The sequence below is a fragment of the Phaethon aethereus genome, assembly GCF_964289735.1.
Source record: "Phaethon aethereus genome assembly, chromosome: 1".
Taxonomy (NCBI): Eukaryota; Metazoa; Chordata; class Aves; order Phaethontiformes; family Phaethontidae; genus Phaethon; species Phaethon aethereus.
The window spans coordinates 61,517,044-61,541,511 of record NC_138575.1 but is presented as its reverse complement, the minus strand read 5'-3'; the positions used below and the strand labels follow the sequence as shown (position 1 = coordinate 61,541,511).

The 24,468-nt window shown below is 39.2% G+C and overlaps 1 protein-coding gene across 1 annotated transcript in view; it reads left to right on the top strand.

Annotated features, from left to right (window-relative positions):
- POLR3B (RNA polymerase III subunit B) overlaps positions 1 to 23,848 on the top strand; it is a gene marked incomplete at both ends in the record, with an annotated part of 81,973 nt that extends 58,125 nt beyond the window's left edge. The window contains 5 exons of the mRNA XM_082004850.1: positions 9,395 to 9,502; positions 10,399 to 10,561; positions 12,849 to 12,962; positions 18,620 to 18,793; positions 23,719 to 23,848. Coding sequence (XP_081860976.1) covers positions 9,395 to 9,502; positions 10,399 to 10,561; positions 12,849 to 12,962; positions 18,620 to 18,793; positions 23,719 to 23,848 — 689 coding nt within the window. The remainder of the gene's footprint in view (positions 1 to 9,394; positions 9,503 to 10,398; positions 10,562 to 12,848; positions 12,963 to 18,619; positions 18,794 to 23,718) is intronic.
- Positions 23,849 to 24,468: the final 620 nt, after the last annotated feature.

Below are 24,468 nucleotides of genomic sequence, written 5' to 3'. Positions count from 1 at the left end.
GGTCCAACTCTACTCCCAGCATCAAGCTGGGTTTGACCTTGTTGTGCTGATTCATATCCTATATTCTTGGAGCAGAACCAGAGAACTGTGTGGGCAAATACGCTCTGGAGTCAGTCAGCAGAGACCTGGTACTTGCATAACATCCATGTGTAGATCTGAGCCAGTGAAAAGAGATGAAACTGCAACAAATGTCACCAGTACACAGGCAGTAGCCAGCTCTTTTAAATGAAGCTTAAACAGAATCATCTCCAGCATATTCAGTGCCTGTGTGATTGGAAGAGGTATGAAGAAGAGCGGTTGCTTACAGATGGACACCAAGCACAAGTAAGAAGTTGTTTTTATAATGCTCCGTGCCACTGTTTACTTCTTTACTCACATGTGTAGCCTGAAGTCAAACTTGTGGTTCTTTCATGGTTTTCTGAGGCTATGGAACTAGATAAGCATCAGCGGCAATGAGGTGGCCAGGTGTAACTGAAGTGAAAGACTGTATCCCTGTCATGAAATGCAGGGCTAACCACAGGAATCCTCATTTCTGTAGTCTCCAGGTTTGGTGATAGGACATCTACCTAGAGCAAACCTATCAATCAAAAGAGGTGAAATGGGTATGAAAGTTGGAAATGAGCAGTAGTTGATCATAATGTCAGCTGTTACCAGATGTTGCCTCAAGTTCTTATAGAGTACGGTCAATGCCATCTTTCTCAGTACATCCAGCTCTCCAAGATCACCCTTACTTCCACAGTATCTTTCCATAGCCCCATAAAACTGGTTCTTGAAACTGTGTTCTAAGGAAATCCCTACATCGTTTCTGCTGTCATTAAGAAATAGAAACTCTTCCGATGAGCACTGAAGCATTTTTCTTGATTGTATTTTCAGGATGGCTTTTGATCTAAAAATAGGAAGTGATTCTCACTGAGTCCCCAACTGTTTTTGAAACCAGCACCTATTGAAGGCTTCAAAAAAGTAAAGCAGCAGCAGTACTTTTACTTTCCTTTTAAAATCCAGTTTAGTTTTAGCACTACAGCTATATAGGATAGTTTCAGTAAGTAAGGAGGAAGATCATTAGCTTCAGAGGCAAACAGAGTTGAGCAGTTGGAATGGTTCAACTGCACCATTCCTTCCTTCTCTCCAGGAAGATTCTCCTTCAGGAAGATTTTGTATAGAATCTCTTTCAGAGAATTTTTTAATCTCATACAGAATGAAGATGTGCAGTACTTTTAAGCCTATGACTGCTTTTAGGCCAAAGCCTGTTTCTTTGTATATTTTGAACTTCATCTAATTAGCCCTTTCTCTTTATAAGTGGCATGCAGCATTTTAGCTGCAAGTTACTGTATAAGAATACAATCAGTACTGTGCAGGACAAATTTTCTTACTAGAATAATAAAGAAAAAGCCTACAGATTACATTAAAGAAGCTGCTTGGTTAATCATAATAAATATTTATGGACATTTGCATGAAAAATTTAAGCAGGTAAGATTTTTCTCCTAGCTTGGGCTATGTGCACCTACTGAAATAGTTGAACAGGATTTAAATAGAACTGATTTGCATACCTCTCCAAAAATCAAAAAAAAGGGGGCTCTACAAATCTAGAACCATCAGAGGAGAAAAGGTGGAAGTAGAAGAACAACAGAAGGAAACAGAATTGTGTCAGGCAGGCTGCAATATGGCGTTAGGGAGCAGAGGGCTTTCCATACCACTAAATGCACATAAGGCATCTCACAGTCTAGAGCAAGCTCATTTTTAGGGGTCTGAAGGGCAGACATCTCACGAGTACTTTAGCTGCTCATCAAACCCTGATGGGGTTCATGGTCAAATGCAGAAAAAACAAATACATCCTGTATTGGAATCTGGTGGTGTTTTCTTTAACATCCCAAAAGTCACAGAAAGTTAGTAATATTTTTCCCCCAACGTGAAATACCTGTGGAAATCCCATGGTAACGAAAAACATCCTAAATGCTGTGGGGAACTTTGAGGGCGCCCACAATTAGCCTGGAATTGCATCAGGTTAAAATGACGGATCCCCCATGTATCTGTGCTTTGGACCTATAATAATAATAATGAGCCAAAACCATCAATTATGCAGAACAGCAGATGTCCCTTTCAGCTCGGTTTTGGAGGTACGAGTGGGAACATTGCAACAGTTGGGTTACAGTTTGCAGGCTTGTGCTTCTTAGCTGTCCAGTACATCAATCTGTAGTAATCTTTTGTGACCAGGGGAGTGATCATATTCTAAATTATTACATTCTATTAGGATACATAACCATTCTGGTAGTAGGCCTCTCAGTTCACTGGCTTGTAGTATGTTATGGGAAAAGATGTTGCAGTAAATGGGAGAATGGAGAAGTGTGCTTAGTGGAGAAGATACATGTGTTGGATACCAAGAAAAAAAAATACTGACAAGAACAGTGGAGTTTACTGTTTTGCAACTTCAGTGTACAGCTAAGAACTAGATACTGACATTAATGTTAGATTACAGACAATGACAGAACTGGAGAAAAGGCATGAAAAGGAAATGGAAAATCTCCTTTGCTGGCTGTTTAAAAACACAGCTGGTATTATCCTTCTCTGATATCCAGTCGGGGAAGGATCAGTCATAACAAAGGAATATAGACAATTGTGAAACAGAAATTGTAATACTAACAGTTTAACATTTTCTATTGAGAGAATTTTTAATTAGCCCCGAGTTCATTCTCTCATCTTCATCTGAATGCAGGCGATTACCACTTCACGTTTAATTTGTGAATGTTAGCTTTAAGCCCATCACAGGGCCATTTAAACGTATGATGAGCTTAAACTAATAAGTACCTTGATTTAGTGAGAAGGAGAGAAAGCATATTTCTCTTTCTGTATTGTCAATCTTTTTCCATGAAGCATTTCTATTTTCTAGAAGGAATGCATGAAGATGAGATTTGATTTCACAGAATTGTAGTAGTAGTTTTAAAATAATTAAATATGTGCAAAATAAGAGATTGCACAAACCACATTTCTCAATTTTTTTTCATGGGCGTTTTCCTGTATTCCAAATCACTTTGTATTCCAAAGCTATACTTTGTTGCTGGGGCAGAAGGAAGTGGAGTAAGAGAATTGGAAAGTGCTTGGGATATGACAGATTAAGTCTCACAAACCAGATTTAGCCTTTTGTTACTGAAGAGCCTTTCGTTAAATATGTAGGTAGATTTTGTAGGCCTCTATAATAATATAGATCTGTGTTGCTGCCTCTGTATTTGCTACCTTCTTTGTGTCTTCTTACATGTGAACACGGTATTGGCAAGGGTCACTGCTTCTGGCCTGTCCACCACACCATCTTTTCATTCAAGTCCATGTTTTAAGTACACTTCTTCCAAACTGCCTGTAAAAACTAGCCTTTCCTTCAAGACCTGTCAACAAAGAAGTGTATGAAGAGAAGAAAAAAACCCAAATGAGGCCATCACGTTGGGTTTGGAAATGCACCAGCAAATATTTTGCTCTGTGGCAATATTCATCTTCAAACTGGATGTTGCAGTAAGATCTTTGGGAGTGAGAGTGTCACTTTAGTCTACAAGCCCTTAAGCTTCTAATGTCTCACAAAACCCCCATATACCTACCAGGGAGGACTTCTCTTGAGCTGTAGGACTTTGTTTTAACTATATTGCATCGTATTTTTTTCCAAAAGGATAAACTTTTTTGGTTAGTTATTTTGGTTTTTAATCTTGCATTCTTCAAGCAAAGTCACTTTTCAAAGCACAGAAGGCTAAAGGATTGTTTAGCTAAAGAAGCTTCATCTGAGTTCCATACAAACTAAATTATTATATTTCCAGATTTCCTCTTGCTTTGCTACAAGTCACAATGAGGAAAAAGTTGGGCTCCTTTGATGTGAAAAAAAGCAATATATCACTTCTCTGAAAGAACATTTCTCAGTCTCTCATGTGAAAAAGGATTAACACCTCCAACAAAGGTCCTGTAGATCACAGAACTAAGCAGCAATACTGAACAGTATTCCTGAGGAGTGGAAAAACTGTATTTAAGCAAGAGATTGTTTGAACTGGCAAACAGAAGCTTTTTAATAGCTGAAGATCTAAGATAAAGGATTAAACCTTTCTGAAGTATCTGCACTTAACTCTAAAGACAAGGAAGCGAGTTTAAATTCATGAAAGATGGTCTTTGTTTTCCTAAATGAACGATGTTCTTTAGTGTCAAAACAAAATCCATTCACAGCATTGTCAACTACATAAACTTCATGACAATACCGCTTATCTACCAAAGTCTGACCTTGCTTACTTTTTAAAAATTTTACTAGTTTGAGCACCTGCCCTCTGCTTGCCAAGCGTCATAGTTGAGAACAACTTTCTCCTTTTAATGGGCACTTGTACAGTACGTATTAGCAGAACATGTAAAGTAAGATGTTAGTTTTAAATGGTTACTTAAGTCATTTTCTCCCGGGTTACAAGTCAGACTTAATACTTTATCTCTAGTAAAACATCAGTGGGTTTATAGGAAATAAATGATTGAAGTGGCATTAAAAATATTGGCTGTTATCGACTGCAGGAATGTGGGATGATTAGTAGTTATTAGGCATCAGGAAAGGTAGGAATTTCTTACCTTATTTTTATTGTCAGAAGTTGAATATGAGAAAATGAGCTGTCAGAATGCCGTTAAAACTTCTCATACTGTTGTTTCTATTTTTAACAAAACCGCTGCTTAGCTTGCTGTCTTAAGAAGAAAATTATAGCATTTTTTTATCTCAAGCAGCTAACAGGTAACCTTCTGACCTTTTCAGTAAATCCTCAACTGAACCTTTGAAATTAGGGTGATTTAGCATTTTATGGCACAGAATAAAAATCTCTAATTCTGTTTCCAAATAGTGTATCCTGAACACACATTTTATTAAGCTCTTGACTCATTCAGCCATGTGTATTTTGTAAAGTTCCTATGGTTATTGTTTTACAATAGCTGCTTCCAGAAGCATTGTAAGGGTTTCAATTAATCAGCTCTTTGTGTGCTTCAGACTATGCAAATTTATCACATCAGACCATTCAGCAGCTCATGGGAAAGCAGTGTACAAACTGTATTGTCTTCTAGCACCTCCTCTCATTTAGAGTGATGTTTTTAATAAGAAAACTAATCAAGTTTACTTATGCATTATTTATCTGTTAATTTTAATTCTGTTCTTTACCTCTTATGTCAAATGGGATGTAGCAAGTGATATGATAGATCAGTGAATGATTCAATATTGAACAAAGCTTATGTGATGCAGCACTTTTTTCTTCTGGACTTGTTTTGTGCTTAGTTAGCCAACACAGTATGTAATTAGAGAGTTTTGAAGCAGATGTACATTTTTGTTTATCCTTACTAATTTTTGCAAATCTGTTTGTCACTTGTCCATAATACACGGCGCTGTGTTACAGCTGCAACTCCTCTTAATTATGTGACGTAGTCTTATTTCTCAAGAGTGTTTCCAAATTCCGGCAAATCTGGTAAATCTAAAATAGACGCCTTTCAAGTTAGTTTTAGCTCTTTTAACACCATATCATTAGAATAAGTAAACAAGCACATTTAGTAATGCACTGCTTTTTATCTTGCTGATAGAAACTGGTATTACTGCTGCTTCTATTCACTTAGTCTCCTTTGCTCTCTAATGTCCCTCCTGCTGGTAGTAATTAGTTTTCTGTATTAGGTTGTTTTGACTTATTTGATGATTTTTTTTTTTCATTTGGCATGTGTGTGTATAGAAGGCATCTTATCGTAGCCGGTGAAAAACTTTCCCATACTGTTGTGTTTTGTCCCTGCCCCCTCCCTGCCGTCCCCCTTCCCCCTCTCTGCTGAACTGCTGTTTTACAAGTCTGCGTATGTTCGTGTTTGTCAGCAACTGTAAAAGCAACCACAAAAAAAAGATAGATAAATTCTGGAAACCTGCAGTTCTCCTGATTAGAAAAAGAAACTCTTAAAGGACAAAAGTACTTTTTGGGTGAGGGGATCGTTAAGCTCTGTCGGGGCCTTGTGGAGGCACATGGGTGCTGAGATGCTGTGGGGATTGATGCAGATAGCGTGTGTGAGGATGGGGGCCGCTGTGCATAGTCAGAGGGCTGTCATTTAGTGGCTGGCATACAATAGCACTGGAAAACACTGCCCATGGCTGTTTTATACTTGCATGGTAAACCACTGTGGATGTCTGATTTAAGTTTATTCTAATGTAAACTGTTATCCTTGCAGTAAACTGCCATGCTTATTAATCCACTTTTTTTTTTTTGAGAAGGATATCATAAAAGAATTTGTTAGCATTTTCACTAATTTTTCATCTAAGCTGACTATGAAATGGATATGCAAAGGTTTTTTTTCTAGAAGGCAGTTTGTTTTCAAGTGAAGAGAAAGGAGATGTAGCAAGCTGCTGGATGCTTTCTTGCTCAAACATACAACCTTCTTGTTAGTCCTCACATTAAAAAACCATTTTATTTCTTGTTTTGTCTGGAAAAATAATTGCAGCCTTTTCTAGTAGCTAATGTTTCATTCTGGTCCTAGATGAGAAGTCCAGAGTGTATAGATGAGAGCAGCTTCAGGCCCATCGCAGTATAGCATTCAGTCTGAAATTGCAGATGCAGTGTATAAAAAATTGTGAGGGGAAGAGGAATTAATGGAAACGAATTATTTTGTATGTCCTGTGTGAATGCTGGGGATCAATTTTCATGTGATGTCTAAATCAATAACATTTAGGCAATCTTAATAACCTGTAGTAAGAGCTACAGAGCAAAGTTACAGAAGCAAAGTTTGAGTGTGTCCTATTTATAAAGACTGTATGGGGAGTAGTTGAGCAGCTCAGTTGAGAAATACAGTTTATACTTGGACAGGGCAACATTTGGAACTTGAGGCTGTTTTAAATCCAGCTTCTTATTTTTTCCTTTTATTTTATTAACCAGTTGCAAGTGATAATTGCATCAATTCACTTGATCACTTTTTTGCAGCTGCTGGGCAATGCAGGAACGCTAGGTTTGCCTTTTGCTGCCCTGCTGCAAACCGTGGCTCAGCAATCGGGCATGGAAAAGAGTAGCAAATTCAGGAGCTTATAGTGCAGACCTGCAAGCATTAGTTCCTGAAGAGCTTCTGAAGGCAACTGACTGCAAAAAGAAATCAAGTTTACAATTTTAAATGAATTGCAGTTACTTGCTTTTAGAAATAATGTTGTATACAGGAAAGGTGTCTATCAGCTTTTTAAAAAGTTTTTTATGAGAAAGAATGAACTTTCATGAAACATAGGGGAGGAAGAAGCTTCTCTCTGTCCTGTTCTCTAAATACACATGGACTATAGATCTCTTATAAACTCAGTGACTTCACAGAAGCTTAGAATTGAGGTTTTATAGCTTTCTCTTTTTTTCTTTTTTTTTTCCTTTTTTTCCCCTTCTGTAAAATAGAAACTTTATAAATGGCCTAGTGAGCTTCACATTGCTGGATTCTGTCTAAATATTTTGTTTTTAACTTCTAAGCTCATTATGCTGTCTTTGTGTTAACTTGTATTAAAATCTGTCAGCTATGACTGGTCTCATAACCACAGTCAGCGGACCAGAATAAGTTAATTATTTACTTGTGTCACTAGTGCTCTTCATCTAATGAAATGCACAGCTGTGTTAGATCTGCAGTTGGGTATGTAGGTCCCATTGTTATACAAGTCAGCGGAGGGTAGAAGCCGCTATGATGGAGAGCCCTCAGTTCTTTCTGCTGTTCTGCCTTTCTGTGTCGATTTCATGGATCTTTTATCATTCACTTTCACACAAAACAAACAACACAGTGGCTGTCTGCTATGGGAACCAGCTTGGCATATAAAAGGTTTTCAGAGCCTAAAGTAATTTTAAGTTAGCAAAGATTTAATTTTTGGCTTACAGGTGCCGTGAAGTCCAGATGCTTACTTAGAAGTAAATGCAAATACAGCAAAATGTACGTGCCATAATATATATATAATAAAGTATTTATGTATACAATTTTAGGATTAAAAAACTGTGTGCACAAGAGATAGTGGGTTAGGTTTGTTATTTTCTCAGCAAATGATTGCTGCTTGGCAGGGAGGGGTAGAAGGATGTTATTGATTTATCATAATAGAACAATGAAAATTAGTTTCAAGAGGTTTAAAAAGTACATACAACAACAAACCCCCCACATGCTACAATTATTTTTCTTTTTTTCTTTTTTTTTTCTGCTCCCTCCCCCCATACTTACCATTTTCATTCTATTAACTACTGTCCCATACACCTATCCCTGTCTTGCTTGGACAGTGGAAGAGGAGCTCCCTCCTGAGCAGACGCCAATATCCCCCTGTGAACTGGCTGGTCAGGGGATGCCTTTTTAGGGATGTAACCAGCACCCTCGGTCTTCCAGGAGCCCCCTCCGCTCCAGGACTGTTCCCAAAGCCTGCTCTGGCAGTTGCAGCAGGCTGATCTCAAATAGCTTGCAGACTTTTTCAGCTCTAAGGACTTCTGGAAGAAATTGTCCAACTGAAACAGTAGCTTTGCTTCAAAGGAGTATGGGCTTAAGCAGCTGCATTTTAGCACCTGAATTTGAATAGATCTCTCGGTCATTTGTAGCTGCAGTATTGTTATCTGCAGAATTCACTGCAGAAACAATTGTAAGCGTTGGAAGGAAAATTTTTGGATGTGTGATAGATTATTTTAAATGAGTTTCCATGTTTCTGTTTCATCTTTCCTAAATAGTTCTAGAGTTTGGGGAGGTTTGTTTTACATCCAATACTGATGGAGACTGAAAAAAGCTTCCAAAACTTTTAAAAGTACAGTTTGTTTTCATGGACTGACAAAATATAAGCAGTCTGGGGAGTGGATTGTACTTTGTAATTCATTTAAAGCAGTCTTTGCTCAGCAAATGAATGTTACCTGAAAAAATCTTTGGGTTTATTTTTTTTCTTATTTTCATCTACTTATTCTTCTCAGTCCCTGTCAAAGCCCTCTCTTGACTTGTTTTCATTCGCAGTATTTAGTGAAGATACATATGATAAACAAATTCAAAATAAACAATAATTTTGTGTGTCCACAGAGATACTGTAAGAGGCCTGATTTCCTTAAATTTTTTTTTCAGGAAATTACAGCATTAGCTCTAAAAACTAGGTTGTCCTTTGAGATGTTCTAGACTGGTCAGAAGTTTCTACTTGCCTCTGAAAACTGTATCTATAGCTTTCTTCACTAATTTGCAAACTCACAAATCACTGGGAACATTATGTAAGGGTATGCTAATTTTGGCGGTCCTGTCACAAGGGCTCTCTTCTAGCCTGCAGGTTGTGAGCGCTGGTCATGGTAATGAATCTGGGTAAAAAGTGATCCATGAGAAAGAGAGGAGGAGGAAAACACTGAAGAAAATCTGGTGATGAGCGTCAGCCCTGCTGGTGGTTTGCTGTTTGTAAATTGAAATGTTTTCTCTTCTGCAGGGGTGTGTGGACTGATTGTTCCTCAGGAAGACATGCCATTTTGCGATACAGGAATCTGTCCAGATATCATAATGAACCCTCATGGCTTCCCATCGCGTATGACGGTTAGTGGTTATGTTACGGTTAAAGAGACAGTGTCCCCTGTTAGGGAAAGTGAAGTAGATTAGCCAGAAGAAACAAGAAGAGTTTGAAATGTGGTTTCACTGAGAATATTCTCGTCATCATGCCACGTGCTTGGTCTCCTATAAGTATTCAGCCTTCTGATTTGCATGTTTTGAAACATCCTACTGTAAAAGGAGTAGGGATGCGGGCTGTTCATGCATCATTCTCATTCTGTTCTGCATCAAGCTAATAGGAGAGCAACTGAGTACTTCTCTTGCACCCTTTCTGTTTGAAAAATTCTTGCTCTCCCTCCTCCTCCTCCTCTATTGACTATGCCCACTAAGCTGGCTGAGGCAGACTGTGACGCGAAGGTTGGAGGGGAGTATTAATAATACTTCTAGTCCTATATAACTTCTTCCGTTACACACACCTCCCTGGAACTGATGCAAGTCTCGCACCTGTGCTGCAGGGTCACAATAAATGTATCACAGCCTGGCCTTTATATAGGACTATACTTTCTATAGCCTCTGATCCTTTTTCTTTGTTAGCTTCTCCCCTTCTGTTCCCCCTGCTGCACTGTAGCATGTCAGTCTCTGAGGCTGTCTCCCAGACCAAAGGGCCACACTGGATCCTGCTCATTTTCCAGACAACTGGGAAAAATGGAGGCTGCCTGACTCTGCACCTTAAAGATGTTCCCAGACCCTGCGATGAGTCTGGTTTTTTTTCCCCCTTCACACAGGAGCAGTCCCTGTTTGTGGGCTTCTTCCGCTCCTCCCAGTGCATGCGATAACCCAGGCTGCCATCTCGGGCACTTTGCCTGGCTAAGTTACACTGTGACCGATCCAGCGATGTGCCCATACAAGTGAGCAGGCTGTTAATTCTGCTTTTACTTGCACAGGTAGGAAAGTTAATTGAACTCCTGGCTGGAAAGGCTGGGGTCCTCGATGGCAGATTTCACTATGGAACAGCTTTTGGAGGCAGTAAAGTTAAGGATGTGTGTGAAGATCTTATTCGCCATGGTTATAACTACCTAGGGAAGGACTACGTAACATCTGGTATCACTGGGTAAGAATCTGCTGTATTAATTTAGATGTTTCAGAGGAGTGGGGAAATCCTATTGAGACACATCTGAAAAATCTTCTCATGTCTCAGAGGTTGGGAACTTTCTCTTACTTGCATCTGTGGGATGGAGGGAAGGGGCTGAAGAATGGTGCACTTCCCCCCTGCCCTTAAAAGTATTTTGTGGTTCCACATTTTAAGAATTACTAGTATTTGTGTGGCCATAATATGAATGGCCCTTGTGGTACATGAAGATTTCCCAACTTCTACTGCATGACAAAAAAGGTAAAATCAAGGTTTTCTTTCTGAGAGATTGTAAGAAATTTCAGATTTCTGTTGGCAGCAAGTCTTATATATGCTTGGAATCAGATAAGCATATTCATGTTGACTTTAATAGTACTGTAAAATATGGATTTGGAGGCAGGTGTCTGTTCCTTGGGAGTATTTTGTGTGCTCTTTTTTCTTTTTTTTCTTCTTTCAATTACACAATGATTCGGTCTGGCATAATACTCTAATCTGCAAACTTCCTGCTGTGTTGATCGGACTGACTTCTGAGACACAGAGTTCAAAGAACATAAGATAGTTTAGGAACAGGAAAAGACCATATGGCTCCACATGCCTGCCCTTCCAAAATGTATCTTAATCCTACCTTCCTGCTATTTTTATTATCCTGCCAGTCCCCTTCTTCCCAAGGAACAAGTTTAGGTCTCTCTTGTAAGTTTTTTTTTTTAATACTTTTTATTTTAATTGCTTTTCCTACCAACTTATTCCATATGGTGTTTCTCTTTGTTTGAGAGACGATTTTGTTTTCCTTACCCGCTTCAAATTCCATAAATTGTATATCAAGTATCCTGGTGTTTGAAATACCTTCTGTTGATACGTCATGATAACTTTTAACAAATCTGACTAATCTTATTTCTTAGGGACAACAAAATCATCTCGCTCTAAAAATCCCCCATCTCCAAACGTCAACTTTATAGTGCCCTATTTAGAGACTTTGCTTTAGGATACTGATATTCTTCCAAGCAAATTTGAGATGCTTAATTTATTTGTTATGAAATTTGAAGGCAGATTTCAGAACAATGTGGCAGTTTGCAAATTCCAAATGTCTAGTTAAGTTTTATTATTTTCTTCAATAGGCAGCTTTTGGAATAACACTGCATCATGTCAGTAATGACTCTGAATGGGTGGTGCAGTATGGTTGACTCCTGCTTGTTCTTACATTGCACATACGTTTTTTAAAAAACGAATCAGTGGCAGTGCTGAGTGTGTTTGTCTGTGTTAAATCTGGTCGTTCTTAGTGGTGAAGGTGGTAGCTGGGAAATGACTGAGTGCTTTCAGCTGTTGCTTTCTGATCTTTAAGCACATATGCTGTTCTACAGTTGGGGGTGTTTTAAACACAGAAATCTTTAGCCGTTACTCCAGCTTATAGAATGGAGTTCTATAAGCAGGAAGGCAGTTCTCTGGACTGCCTACAGATGTTCCCAAGCTGATGCAAAGTGCCTAAAAATGGTTCTCAAGAGCCCTTTTACCCGGCTTGTCTGAGCCCCCAGTGCCAGCCAGGGCAGTGATTTTTGTCCTATGGGTACAGCTGCTGAGCAGTGCTGCAGGGGCAGCTGCGCTGATGCACAGCCGCTCAGGGAGGGCTTTCACCCATCTGGGTCTTGGGTTCTGCTTCAAAGTGGTGCACAGGGAGAATTAGTGGATGGGAAGACTGTCAAGCTGATATTGTGCCAGTGCTAAGCGATCCTTGCCAAAACAAATTCTTCGAAGTGCTCCTCTAAAAATTATTTGAGCATTTATGCTGCATGTATTTGTTTACATATATGCTTACCTTTGTTTTGTGTGTGAGTGATGTAGAGTGAAGGAACGTAAACAGAAATATCTTAGGTCACTCTTCAGGGTCTGACACATTTACAGTCGTCATTGGTTGCTGATGACGCTATTGAAACACTCCTGCACAGACAGAGGAGGATCTTAACATGGTACAGATGAAACTAGCTCCTGCAGCTATAGCAGCATGTCTGCGCAGCGTGTGGGCAGAGTTCGGGAGCTTCAGGAGCTCAGAGTTCAGGGTGGATACAGCAGTATGTCGTGCTGGAAGTGTACTGCTCTTGTGTTCAGAAGGGTTCTCTGTGGGGTTTTCAGACTGATTGCCCTGAAAGCACAAACACATTTTTCTAGGACTCATGATCCCCAGATTATTTCAAATTCCTCGTGTACACACACTCTTGTCTCTCTTAAGGTAAATACATGCTAACTGTGAATATTTGTTTTGTTTTTATTCCTTCAGTGAGCCTTTGGAAGCCTATATCTATTTTGGCCCTGTGTATTACCAGAAACTAAAGCACATGGTGTTGGATAAAATGCATGCAAGAGCTCGAGGACCCAGAGCTGTGCTCACCAGGTATTGTTACAGGCTAAGTGCGGGATTCTTAGCGTGCACTCCGAAGTGTGCCCAGCTGACTGAAGGGTATAAAACAAAGTTCGTTTACCTTTTGATACTTGACACAAAATGCTATTACCTGTTAATACGCTATTAAAGACTAAAAACCCTCACAGTAGACTGGCAGGAGGTGGTTCTGAATGTCCAGGTGTGCTCTATGTGGTCCAAAACTGAGTTTGCTTCTCGGACTTCTGTTAGCAGTTGGTAAAAATACCATCTGCTGATTCACAGTGCACTCTCTGGCCTTTTCCTGTCAGATTGCTCATATTGTAGGAATTTTAGAAGGATTTTTTTTTTTCTTTAACATTTGTACTTTTATAAAATTGGGCCTGAGTAAAAGGAATTTTTTTTTTCATATTTCAACATCCTTTGGTATTAAGCGGATTAATATTGATGTGGCCCTAGTCTTCACCTGTCAAGGCAAAGCAAATTGGCTCTGGAGTAGTGCAAACAAGCATTAGAATAACGTGCATCCCTGCTATTACTGCATTTTGCTTTGCAGACTTTTCTGTTCACCTTTAAAACTGAATGTAGGGTTGTATGTGCCGGTCCATGGTTATCATTCAGTACCATGCAGGAGAATAGCACCTTCACACTAATAAACTGCAAAAGTTCCAGAGATGCCAACAGTAAACCTCCATTTTTATTTGCCCAGTTGATGTGTCCTTAGTTCCTTTGGAGTCATGATCATTGCATTAAGCCTGAATTTGGTTTTCTCTCCAACAAAAAGGTTGATTACCACGTTGATGTCTTTTGGAGCTAAATTTTGAAGTCAAGCAGGTGTACTCTGAGTAATGGGTAATATATAAGCCCCTTGGGGTGGACTTGTATTTATCTGGACCTTTGGGGATTTTGAAGCATCCTGCTTTCACTGATGTTACTTACCTTTTCTCCTTAAAGCCAAACCAGCTTTTTAGCACTTCAGCTCTATGGCTGCTTGCACTCATGTTCTAAATTGCTGATATTCCTAGCTCACAAGAAAAGTTCAGTGGCACAGACTTTGCTTTGAGGAGGCTTCTAGTGGATCATTCCGTTTGCCTCTCTCCATCACAGTAGGATTATTTGCTAAATCTTGCCAGACAGTTAATTGCCAGCTAGTCTTGAATATTCTAGCAAAGACTATTCTAAATGTCCTTTGCCAGTCTTTCTGGACTATCATGTACACTATACCTCACCTGCTGCATGGTGGTACTCTTCTTTTTGACCAGTCTCTTTTGTACTGTTTGTGAGATGTAAGCACATGTCTATCCTGCCCTTACTCTTCCCTACTACAAGCATGACTCATATTCTTTAATTCTCAATTTATTCATATGCCTCATATCACGTGCTGATCCACTTCTCTTGCCTTGTCTGCACAAGTTAGCAAGTCTGTCCTCTTAATAGGTGCAGCTTCTACCTGTTGATGTGCTGTTGGAGAATGGAGGGTCAGGTCTCTGCTGTACGTGATAGAGAAGTATGTTTCCCTTTTGCTTTTCATGGTATATTTCCTGTGCCTTTTGCCTTTCCAACCTCATCCTGTCTCTAGGACAAACTGAAGTTGTCTCACAGTTTCCATGGAAGTAAACACCAGTGGTTGAACTGTGAGAGAAATCATGAAGTTTTTGTAATTCTTGGCTGAACTTTTCCACCAACCACATTAAGAAGAGCAAGTGTAGCACAACCATTATTTCCTACCACAGCTGCTTGCCTATATGAACATAAGTGATATTCCCAAACAATGGTCTGTCTGCCCCATTTTCTGTTCTTCATTGTGTTAGTCGTGGTTAGCTTCATGTGAAAATTAAAACTCGCTGTCTTAGCTATGCAGTTGGTTTACTGGAGCTCCTAGCTTACCCAAATCCCTTGATCTGCTTTCGTCTGCTTTGTCTCCCCAACTTCTCAGCTGTTTAGAGATACTGAATTTAAAGGAAACCTAAATCCCACGTCAAGGTAATGTTTACATGTAAAGATGAAGGTGGTGTGATGTCCCCCACCCCTTACTTTGAATTCTTTGTTCCAGTCAGTAGCATTATACTATGTAGCTAGGGCTCTTTATTTGACTTTGAGGAGAGCTATTGGATGTTCGATTTATGCTGCCTCTTGACTAGTCTTTTAGGAATTTTCTTTTTTCTCCTCAACTAATTAAACTTTTGTTATTGCCATCGCCTCTGCTGAGAGCGTCTGCTTTGCCAGCTTTCATATTCACTATTGTTTTATCATCCATTGCACTTCCTGGAGAGTAGATTGCCTCTAACATTGTTTTTTGGCTTTAAGAGTAATCCTGTAACAGTTTCCAACACCGAATTTGGCTGTAGTTGTATTGAAATGCATTTTACTACATATCAAATGTACCTTAACTGACAGAGCAAAGCTGTATTTCCATCTGGAATAAGGCAGAAGACTTGAGTTTCTCAAACATCACTGATTCTAGATATTGTTCTGATTAAACAAGACTTTGTAGAATTGCAAAGCAGCACTCTCTGTCAACACAGTCAAAAACCACCAGGATGTTGCCCTCTGAATTGGTATTTGTCAAATAAATTGCAATACTTAATTTATTTTGCCATGAGTAGTTGACAATTAATTTAAAACATAGTTCTATATATGGTGTTGCCAAGATACCCAGTCCTGATAAGTCTTTTTAATAGATAAACTGCTTTTAGTTTTCCTTACAAGAGATCAATATAAGCTTTCTGCATGCATAGTTGCTTTGATGGACGTTGTCAGAGCTGCCACCTGCGTGTCTTTTGAACTTATCAGATATGCCAGTTCCTATTATACTGCAGGGGAGTAACGTGACAACTCTGGTCAGGGCTCCTCTGTGTGCTCTGGGGCTGTGGGAGCACAGTACGCCCTCCGCCTTCAGGCACTGTTTTTCTAGGTAATACTCCACTTCTTGAAGATCAGTGTTTCATCCAACGACTCAATTTTTCGTAATAGGCACAACAGAGATCTGCTGAGACCTACGAGGCCTGCTCTTATTCATGAGGGTAGACTTATTTCCCTCCACTGGCCAATGAAACAAGGAACAGGGCCGTAAAGCTGAACCCACTGTTCTTCCGGAAAATGCAGAATTAGTGCCAATAAATCCTTGATGTGCTTAAAAATGCTGAAGTTAATTGCTTTATGCTTTTTTCTAAGTGGAGCAGTTGAACAGTATGAAGACCACTTGGCCTTATTTTTTATTTAATGAATCATTGCATTTTATTTAGCATCTAAGAATTTTAAGAACTTTTTTTAAAAATATGAAAAATACCTTTTTTAATTATATTCCCAGTCTTATTTTCAAGAGTCTGCTTTGTTTTCAGAATGTTATATTTAGAATAATGAATGGAAGTAGTTGCCCAGGGCAACAGCTACAGTGTATGTGTGTATAGTGGGAAAGGGGAAGCACAAATGCTTTATAAATACTGTTTTGACATTTTAAAAAAACCTTTGGTGTGAGGAATTTTCAAACTCGTAAGCCAGAAGAAGAATCCGATAGACTTAGGGAGCGTAAGATAGACTCTTTTCAAAGGCCCAATCTCAATATTGAAGTTTTTGGTACTTTAGAAAACTAGTTTTTAGGGAGGGAGGATTTTGTTTGTTTTGGTTTTTTAATGAGGTAATTTTGACAGTGGGAGTGAAACACTCAAAGGCTTATGACTTAAGTTGATGGTTTGGGTTTTGGGGAGCTTTTTGTAGTTTTTTTTAAATGGTATTTCAGCTGCCTTAGAAATCTTCATCCTGTATCTGTTGGAAGACCCATGTTATATCAACTCTTAAAGGGCTGGAGTTGAAACCTCATCATTTTTCAAGAGGTTTTATCCTCCCTTAATTGGATTGAGACTTTATTTGGGCTCACATTTATAAAGCTATTTTGTCATTTTGTTCTGTGGAACAACACCTGGTGAAACTTTTGAAAGTAGGCTTGTGCATTAGCTATTATTGTAGAAGTCAGTTGGTAAAAGGAACTCGGGCACTTCCAGCGCTGCAAGCAAATGCCTGTATCTTTGGAAGCCCCAACTGCTTTTAAAATCTGCCTCTTTGGACTTCAGAAGAGAAACTGCATTCACCACAGGGTTAGTCCTTTAAAGCAGTGATGGTGCCATCATCTGGGGATGGGATCCTAGGGAGTTTAATCAGGATGTAAACAACTTCTATCCATTCTCCCAACAGTGGGAAAAATAGAAGGTTATATGAATGAAAAGGATGATTTGAATTACAAGTAGATTAGTTTTAAGGTTCTGGTGTGGTCAGAGTAAGGGAAACTACTTCCCCCTAAAAACAAATACAACTTGCATCTTTACAAGATATTTTGGTCTGGTAATTAGGTATATTTTTTTACACTTGTTGCAACAGATTAGATGTTGAAGGCTTTTACAGATCCTTTTCTCTGAGTTGCAATAAGGTGGCAAAAACTTATTTTTAATATGTGTAGTATGCTTAGCAAATTTGGTTGTTTGAAATAATATAAACAAAATATACTCCAAAAGCTATCGGCCAGATCTGTCACTGGATATTCTATGTGGATTACGCTGCTGCAGGTATCAGAAACAGTGCGTAAACACTTTTTTTCACTGAGCGGTGAAGCCCCTTAGGATTGCCAATAGCATTTTTGTAATTCCTTCTCTTTGCAGTCATGCTTCAGGGAATATACTAAGGTAGAAATATTTAACAAAATGCATGCAATATATTAGTGCTTCAGGAATTTAAGGTTGGTTTTGCTTCATAGTTCACTGTAATATTTGCAACCTAAATACTACAACATTGTGCTAGTACATGAGAGTAGAACTGACACTGTATGAAATTGCAGTATGACAAACGAGGTTAGAAGTTTTGACTGTGTCCAACAAAAAAAAAAAATTTGCTTAAACAGTCATAATATTGTTAAATAATACATTGTACCTTGCCTTTTTACCTCAAAATCTTTAACGTATACTTCTATTGCTTTGTTAAAACTTTCCTTTAGCACCATGAGGACAGGAAGTCTTTCCAGACAAGAAATGAGAGTTTGATTTGTGTTGAGGAACTAGAAAACCAGGAACCTATACAATACAAAAATCAGTCTATTAACTGTCAGACATGAAAAAAAACCCTGGATAAATGTTACCTTTTTTTTTTTTTAAGTAAGATTTCAGTGAGTTAGTAGTATGCATACTACTTGTTTGCTGCTTTGTTTTGGTATTCTCTCCCAGATCAAAAATGGATTTATTGCAAGACTTTGTCTTAGCTGTAGTTCAGCTGAAACATTAGCTTAATGATTCATTCATTAGCTCATGAATATTGTTTCATTTAGTTAGCTACAAACTATAATGAATGTCTCATCAAAAAAGAGTACCAATCTGCATCCAGATTGTCTTGGATACTGTTCAGTCTCTTTGTTTTCACTTAACTCAGCTACATTCTGTGAGGTAGAAGAGTTGTGGCCTGACGCTGCAGTTGCCACTCACAGAACTACATCTTACTGCTAGTGCAAGAGCAAAGATGCATTGCTTCAACTTGAGTAACACATTTGTGAGATCAGTGACTCTGCCTTGTAGAACGCTGTTGTCCGTTGATCCTGTACTGATCCTACAGTTTGAGGACAGGCATTCCTAGAATTGTATAATGTATGTTCTGGAATACATACTACATTTTTTCAAATATTTATTTCAAAGGCAACCCACCGAAGGTCGATCCCGTGATGGTGGTTTACGTCTTGGAGAGATGGAACGGGATTGTTTGATCGGTTATGGAGCCAGTATGCTTTTATTGGAGAGACTGATGATTTCAAGTGATGCCTTTGAAGTGGATGTTTGTGGGCAGTGTGGCTTGCTGGGGTACTCTGGCTGGTAAGTTGTCTAAATGTAATGCTTTTTGTAAATCATGGTGTCCCCTCCTCACTCTGTGCATGTGACATGTTTCATATTTTCAAAAAACCCCTTGACCTCAGGTGCATAAAGCAAAGTGACACAGAGTAAATGTGCCTCTATGTGACAGAACCTTGCCCTTGGTTATAGTGCTTCTCAGTTTTGAAGTGCTCACAGACACCAGTTAACAGTTGCATGCACCTTAATCAAAACCAGTGTCAACATTCAAAATTGGTATTTGGAAAATTAGTGACAGGGCATGGTTCTTTGTTATGGTCTGGTTGAACTTAGGACTAAAGTGAGTGTGTGGTCAACCGGCCAGGGGTCCCTCCTGTTGTGGGAGCACAGGTATTGTCTTCCACAGCCAGCTGTGCTTGTGGGAAAGGTGACCTTCACTCTGGCTGCTGCCTTCCTTCCCACCCTTGCAGGTGATTAGCAAAACCCCAGTCCTAAAAAACATCTATTTTTTGAAAAGGGGAAAATAGCTGTGTCAATGTACTTGACTCTTCTGATGTCAGAAATGAGATTACTAGCTAGGGTAGTCAGAGATCTTTTTGGTACAATCACACGTTGAACCTCACAAGGCTAAAGAGAGAGAGAGTGGGCCCAGAAGAATGGGAAAAGAAAGCAACATCTCCTGCTTGCTTGTTCTCTATCTATGGAGTTCATAATCGTATGCATACCACTTGCTTTGACTGTGCCCCTCCCAAATGCCTTTTGCTTTGTAGATGTGTAAAACAAGGAGATCCTCTGCGAAGCGGCAGACAAATGCACCAATCCCATGTTGGAGCCTGAGAGACAAGCAGCTGTCCGGCTGGAAATTCAGCTGGCCTCCAACCAGCTGCCTTGTCCCTAAGAAACTTACCTTTAGACTAGCTAATGGTCTTGCTGTCTTACTCTGGGTCCTAAGCCAGTGCTGAGCTTATCTCCTACAAACAAACTGGTTTTCCATGTAGGGGAAGCATAAACCTGGATGTCAAAAATACACGGAGCTCACCACGTGTAACACTGGGCTTTGCTCTAACCATCTTATCTCTACAGTAATTTTGAGACGCTAGATTTAAAGTTGCCTGTGGCATGCTGGAAGTATCACTATTACTAGAAAATAGGAAAACTTCTTTTTATGTTCTTTTAGAGGTGAGGGAAATGTTTTGCTTTAGGTTGGTTTTCTTTTAGCCAAGCAGAAAAATGGACTTGAGACCAATAGGAATTTATGAGATACAATGTTCTTGCAAGCTTTGTGAAAACAGGTGACCTGGAGTCCCATGACTAAGGGAGGAAGAAATAAACGGCACGAGTTCAAGTTACAAGTTACTCTAATATTAATGTCGGGGGAAGATGGGAGTTGAAAGGAGGAGGAGAAAGATTTATTTCTAAATACCTCAAAAGAACATTGTTGGAAACTTGCCACATCTTGGATATCGATATCAATATCAATCTATTGGGAGAGGCAGGAAATTGGACTTTATTCACTTCAGTGCTTCGAGAGTGATTTTTCCATGATATAATGAAGTCGGAAAGTAAGGTGTGTTCTCAGTTTGTAGATGTGTAAAAGTGGCAGCTACTGTTTCTGCCCTTGGTCAGACGTTTCTTCTGAAGCGTGTGGCTTCTGGCCAGAAACCAAGCACCACGTTTGTCTGCTGACAGCAGCAGCGGTTCTGCTCCTTGTGGAGCACATGTGAAATCCAGAGGAGCGACAAGGCTTACTCTCTGCATCCTCTTGTGGTTGGTGATTTTTAGTTAGGCATTGTCCTACTGGCTTTTGTGCGTTATTTTTGAGAGTCCTGGTTTTCTTGAGTGTGTGTGCACTGTATGTAACAAGTGAGGCCTTTTTCTCATCCAGGGCTCTTAAAAGTACTACAATGCAAATAACAGTTGAAGGAAGTTGTCTGAAAGGAAGGGCATGCCATAAGTCAACCAACCAACCACTTCTAACTCTGGAAAGCACTGCCTTAAAAAATTCGCATGTGCAGATGTAGCTCAATTATTTTTTTTATAAGACCTTGTATTTCAGAGCAGTCCTTGAAGATTTTCAGAGACCACAGGAAGTGAGGGTGCCTTGAAGAAAATTAGGAATTTGAACTTTAGAAATAGTAGTACATTTTATTTTTAAGGTGTTGTTTAATATATTTCATATTTTGAAGTTTGTAACGAAGTTTAGTAACTCTTTTTAAATAACTGTGAAAGAAACTACTCTCTCAGACAGAGCCAGGCATTCTTGCAATCTGATTCTGTGAAAAGCTGTCTGATGTGTGAGAGCAATTACTAAGAGGCAGTTTCTTCTAAATGATACGCTGTGTCTACCAGTAGCTGAAGCAAGTGGCCCTATAATGGCTATTACAGTAAAGACCAAGTCATTAAGAGAAACTACCAAACTGGCCTATTCAGTGGTGCTGGCATTAATAAGACATTGCTGCAAGAAACCTTTTTAAAACATATTGTTTGGTGGCTAACATGAAGGGCACTTGTCTTAAGGAAGGTGAGCCCTTCCTCCAAGACAAGGACTAGCCACTGGGTATGTCTTTCTGAAGACAGTAACACCACATCAGTATGGGGGCTTGAGCTGGTACCTTTTCAGGGGAAGGGAACTCTTGTGGCGGTAACAGAATTTGTCCCCATACAAAAATACAGTAGAAATTTACTGAGACGTGCCAATTTTATGCAAATTTTCCAACTTTTGTACAGGTACTCAAGGGCAGGACTCCATGGAATGCAATGAGCAGAATTTGTTCCTTTTTTGATGATGAGAAGTTATGCCGATCCCTAGAGGTTGAGCATTTTAAAATATAGATGAAGAAAAAATTTGCTTCTGGTCTGGATTCAGCCTTGGCACAGTTTCCTTCTGTCCAGTTTAGTATCAATTCTAGTGCCAAATGGTCTTTCAAGTACTTCAGGTTCTGTGATCTCCGTTTGACAGAGCTTTGTGTTTTGTGCTTACTGCACCTTAACCTTTCTGTGTGATCCCCATCCAAGTGCAAAGCAGGCCCAGAATAGTGTAGCTTTGAGCCTGGGTGTAGAGAGTAGTCCCTGGTAGCTGTAATCAGATGCCAGACGTCTGCTCATAGAAGAGAAGTTGTGCCTCATCAGGCTTCCAGGGCTTGCTAGGCTTCTTCTATTGAGAGCAATTGCTTGCTGTTGCTTGCTATCATCAGAAAATGGCTTCTGTTTAGGTCACTTCTTCCCACGATAAAAATGTACATACCCCTATAAATACTTATATAAATATAAATTTGGACTAGGGGAGTAGTTCTAAATCTGTAGTTGAGGTCTGTTCTGTTTTAAAGGCATGCTAGCTGTAACATTTCCCCTATGTAACAGTGTCTACAGGAGAAGCCTATTCCAGGGAAGCACCTAGTTCAGTCTGTTACCTTCTTGCTGCCTGTAGTCAGATTTGGACAAAGCCAAAGCAATTACTGGGAATAAGTGAAGCTTCATTCCTTATCATGAACTGCAGAAATGTAATGAAGGCTTCTGTACAATTGGTTGAAACCTTCCTAGGTTTAAAAAATAAAAAAATTTAAAAATTAAAAAAAAAGTGTATAATATAAATACTCCAAGCATGTGGAAGTCAAGGCAACCACAGTTTTCTTGGAAAATAACCAGCTCTTCGACATACTTTTTAAGTATGTCTGTAAAAGTGAAGTAGCGGAGTCTGAAAAAGTAACCGGAAGACTAATGCCAACTTTCATAACCAAGAACCTTGTAACACTAACCAACTTTATGGGACCTGTCCCCATAGACTTCCACATGCTCTAGGTCAAGTTCACTGATAACAGAAACAAGTGACTAAGCATTGGCTTTATTGTAGATATTGACCCTTAGCTTCATTCTGTACTGTAGAAGCATGTAGGAATTTTGCTAATTCTTCCTTACCTTGATCTTCAGACTGTTAGGACTTTATGCCAGAAATATAAATTTGAAACACAGAAGCAAAAAAAGAGCTTTATTAGACTATTAGGGGAGTGCTGAGTCACTCTGTGTTCCCAAAGCCTGGCTTTCTCAACTCTCTAAAGCCAGAAGATGGAATATACAGGAGACTGAAGAAAGAGGGAGGTTGGAAACTGATATTTATAAGAAAGGTTTTTAATTTCCCTTGTGTGTACACGGAGTATGAAATTAAATAATTTAAACAGTTGCTACCACCATTGAATTTAAGTCCCAATACTGGAAAGATGGGTTTATAGATAGATAGCCTATCTATTCCTTATATGGTCAAGGTTATATCTATATGACAAAATATCCCTTTCCCTGAGAATTTTAAGATCATTATTTGAGTAAAGCATGCAAAGAATATGTGTTAAAACAGTTTTACAGGTTTCCCGTCTTGACGAAAGCTTGGCTGTTCACCCAGAGAGATGTAAGACAAGAGGTGCCTCTTTTCTGGAATATGAACTGATTTGAGACATTATAGGGTGAAATTGCATTTAAGGAAAAAACCTAGGTGTGAACCATCTTTCTTCCTGCCTCTTTTTTATAGCATATATATAAGACAGAAACTGGACCATTAACCATGTTTGCAGAAATACATAGCTTTGTTCACCTACTTTCTCTCATTACGCAATGCTGAACTTGCGTTGGCAGTTACATGAGTGGTGAAGAAGTAGAAGTCAGTCCTGTTAGCTACTGCACATTGTGATTCTCCTCCGAGAAAAGTGCAGGTTTAACATTAAGCTCCTATTGACTTCAGTCAGATTATTCAAGGGCTTAGTTATGACTCGCTTGAGCGCTAAAATGTGTCTCAAGCACTTGGCTCTTTCTAGGACTGAGCGCAGTGTTTAAATGCAGGTGGACAAAGAAACCGGTGGATAGTGGCAACTGTTTGTTTTCTGCAGAGCGTCTAAGAGATTCTCTAAATGAGAACTAAATAAATGCACCAAATCTGACTTTCTTTTTCTTTGTTTCCCTAGGTGCCACTACTGCAAATCATCATGTCATGTGTCTTCTCTGCGCATACCTTATGCCTGTAAACTCTTATTCCAAGAACTGCAGTCAATGAACATCATACCTAGGCTAAAACTTGCTAAGTACAATGAATGAATAAGATTAAAAAGATAGAAAAAAGTACTTCACGGAAATTGAAATCCAGCATATATAACTGGAAGATTATTTTGGTGAACAGGAATAACTCTAAAACCTGAGTGGGTAGAAGGGAAGTGCAAGACAGTGTAAGGTATCTTTCTTACATATCTAACCTGTTTTTAAGTTGACAGGGGAGACCCTGTCAGTAGAATACACTAGGAGCAGTTTGGAAAGCTTTGATTACTCTGAGTGAACAGGCCATGTGGGAATTGTGGAATAAGGCCATCATCCAGCAGAGCACTTGCATCACTTGCAACGCCATACTTGGTTTTGAAAAGTGCTTTGCTAGACTAGGGCTTGAGCTGAGCTAAATGCACATCTTATTCATAGAGGTTAAAAATGCATTTTCCAGACCATATGAAAAACTAATAAATATTTTAAAATAATACTGCCTGAATATGTGTTGATGGTTGCGTAAGGGTGGTAAAGCCTTCTTACAATGTCTAAGCCATTTTTCTATTCCTGAAGCATCTTGTTAAAGCATTAAAATTTTGTTAAGTAGTGTCACACTTAGAGAAATGAAACTACTTTCTTGAGAACTTGAAATCAGACGTTTTGAGTGGGATTTCGATGTCCGG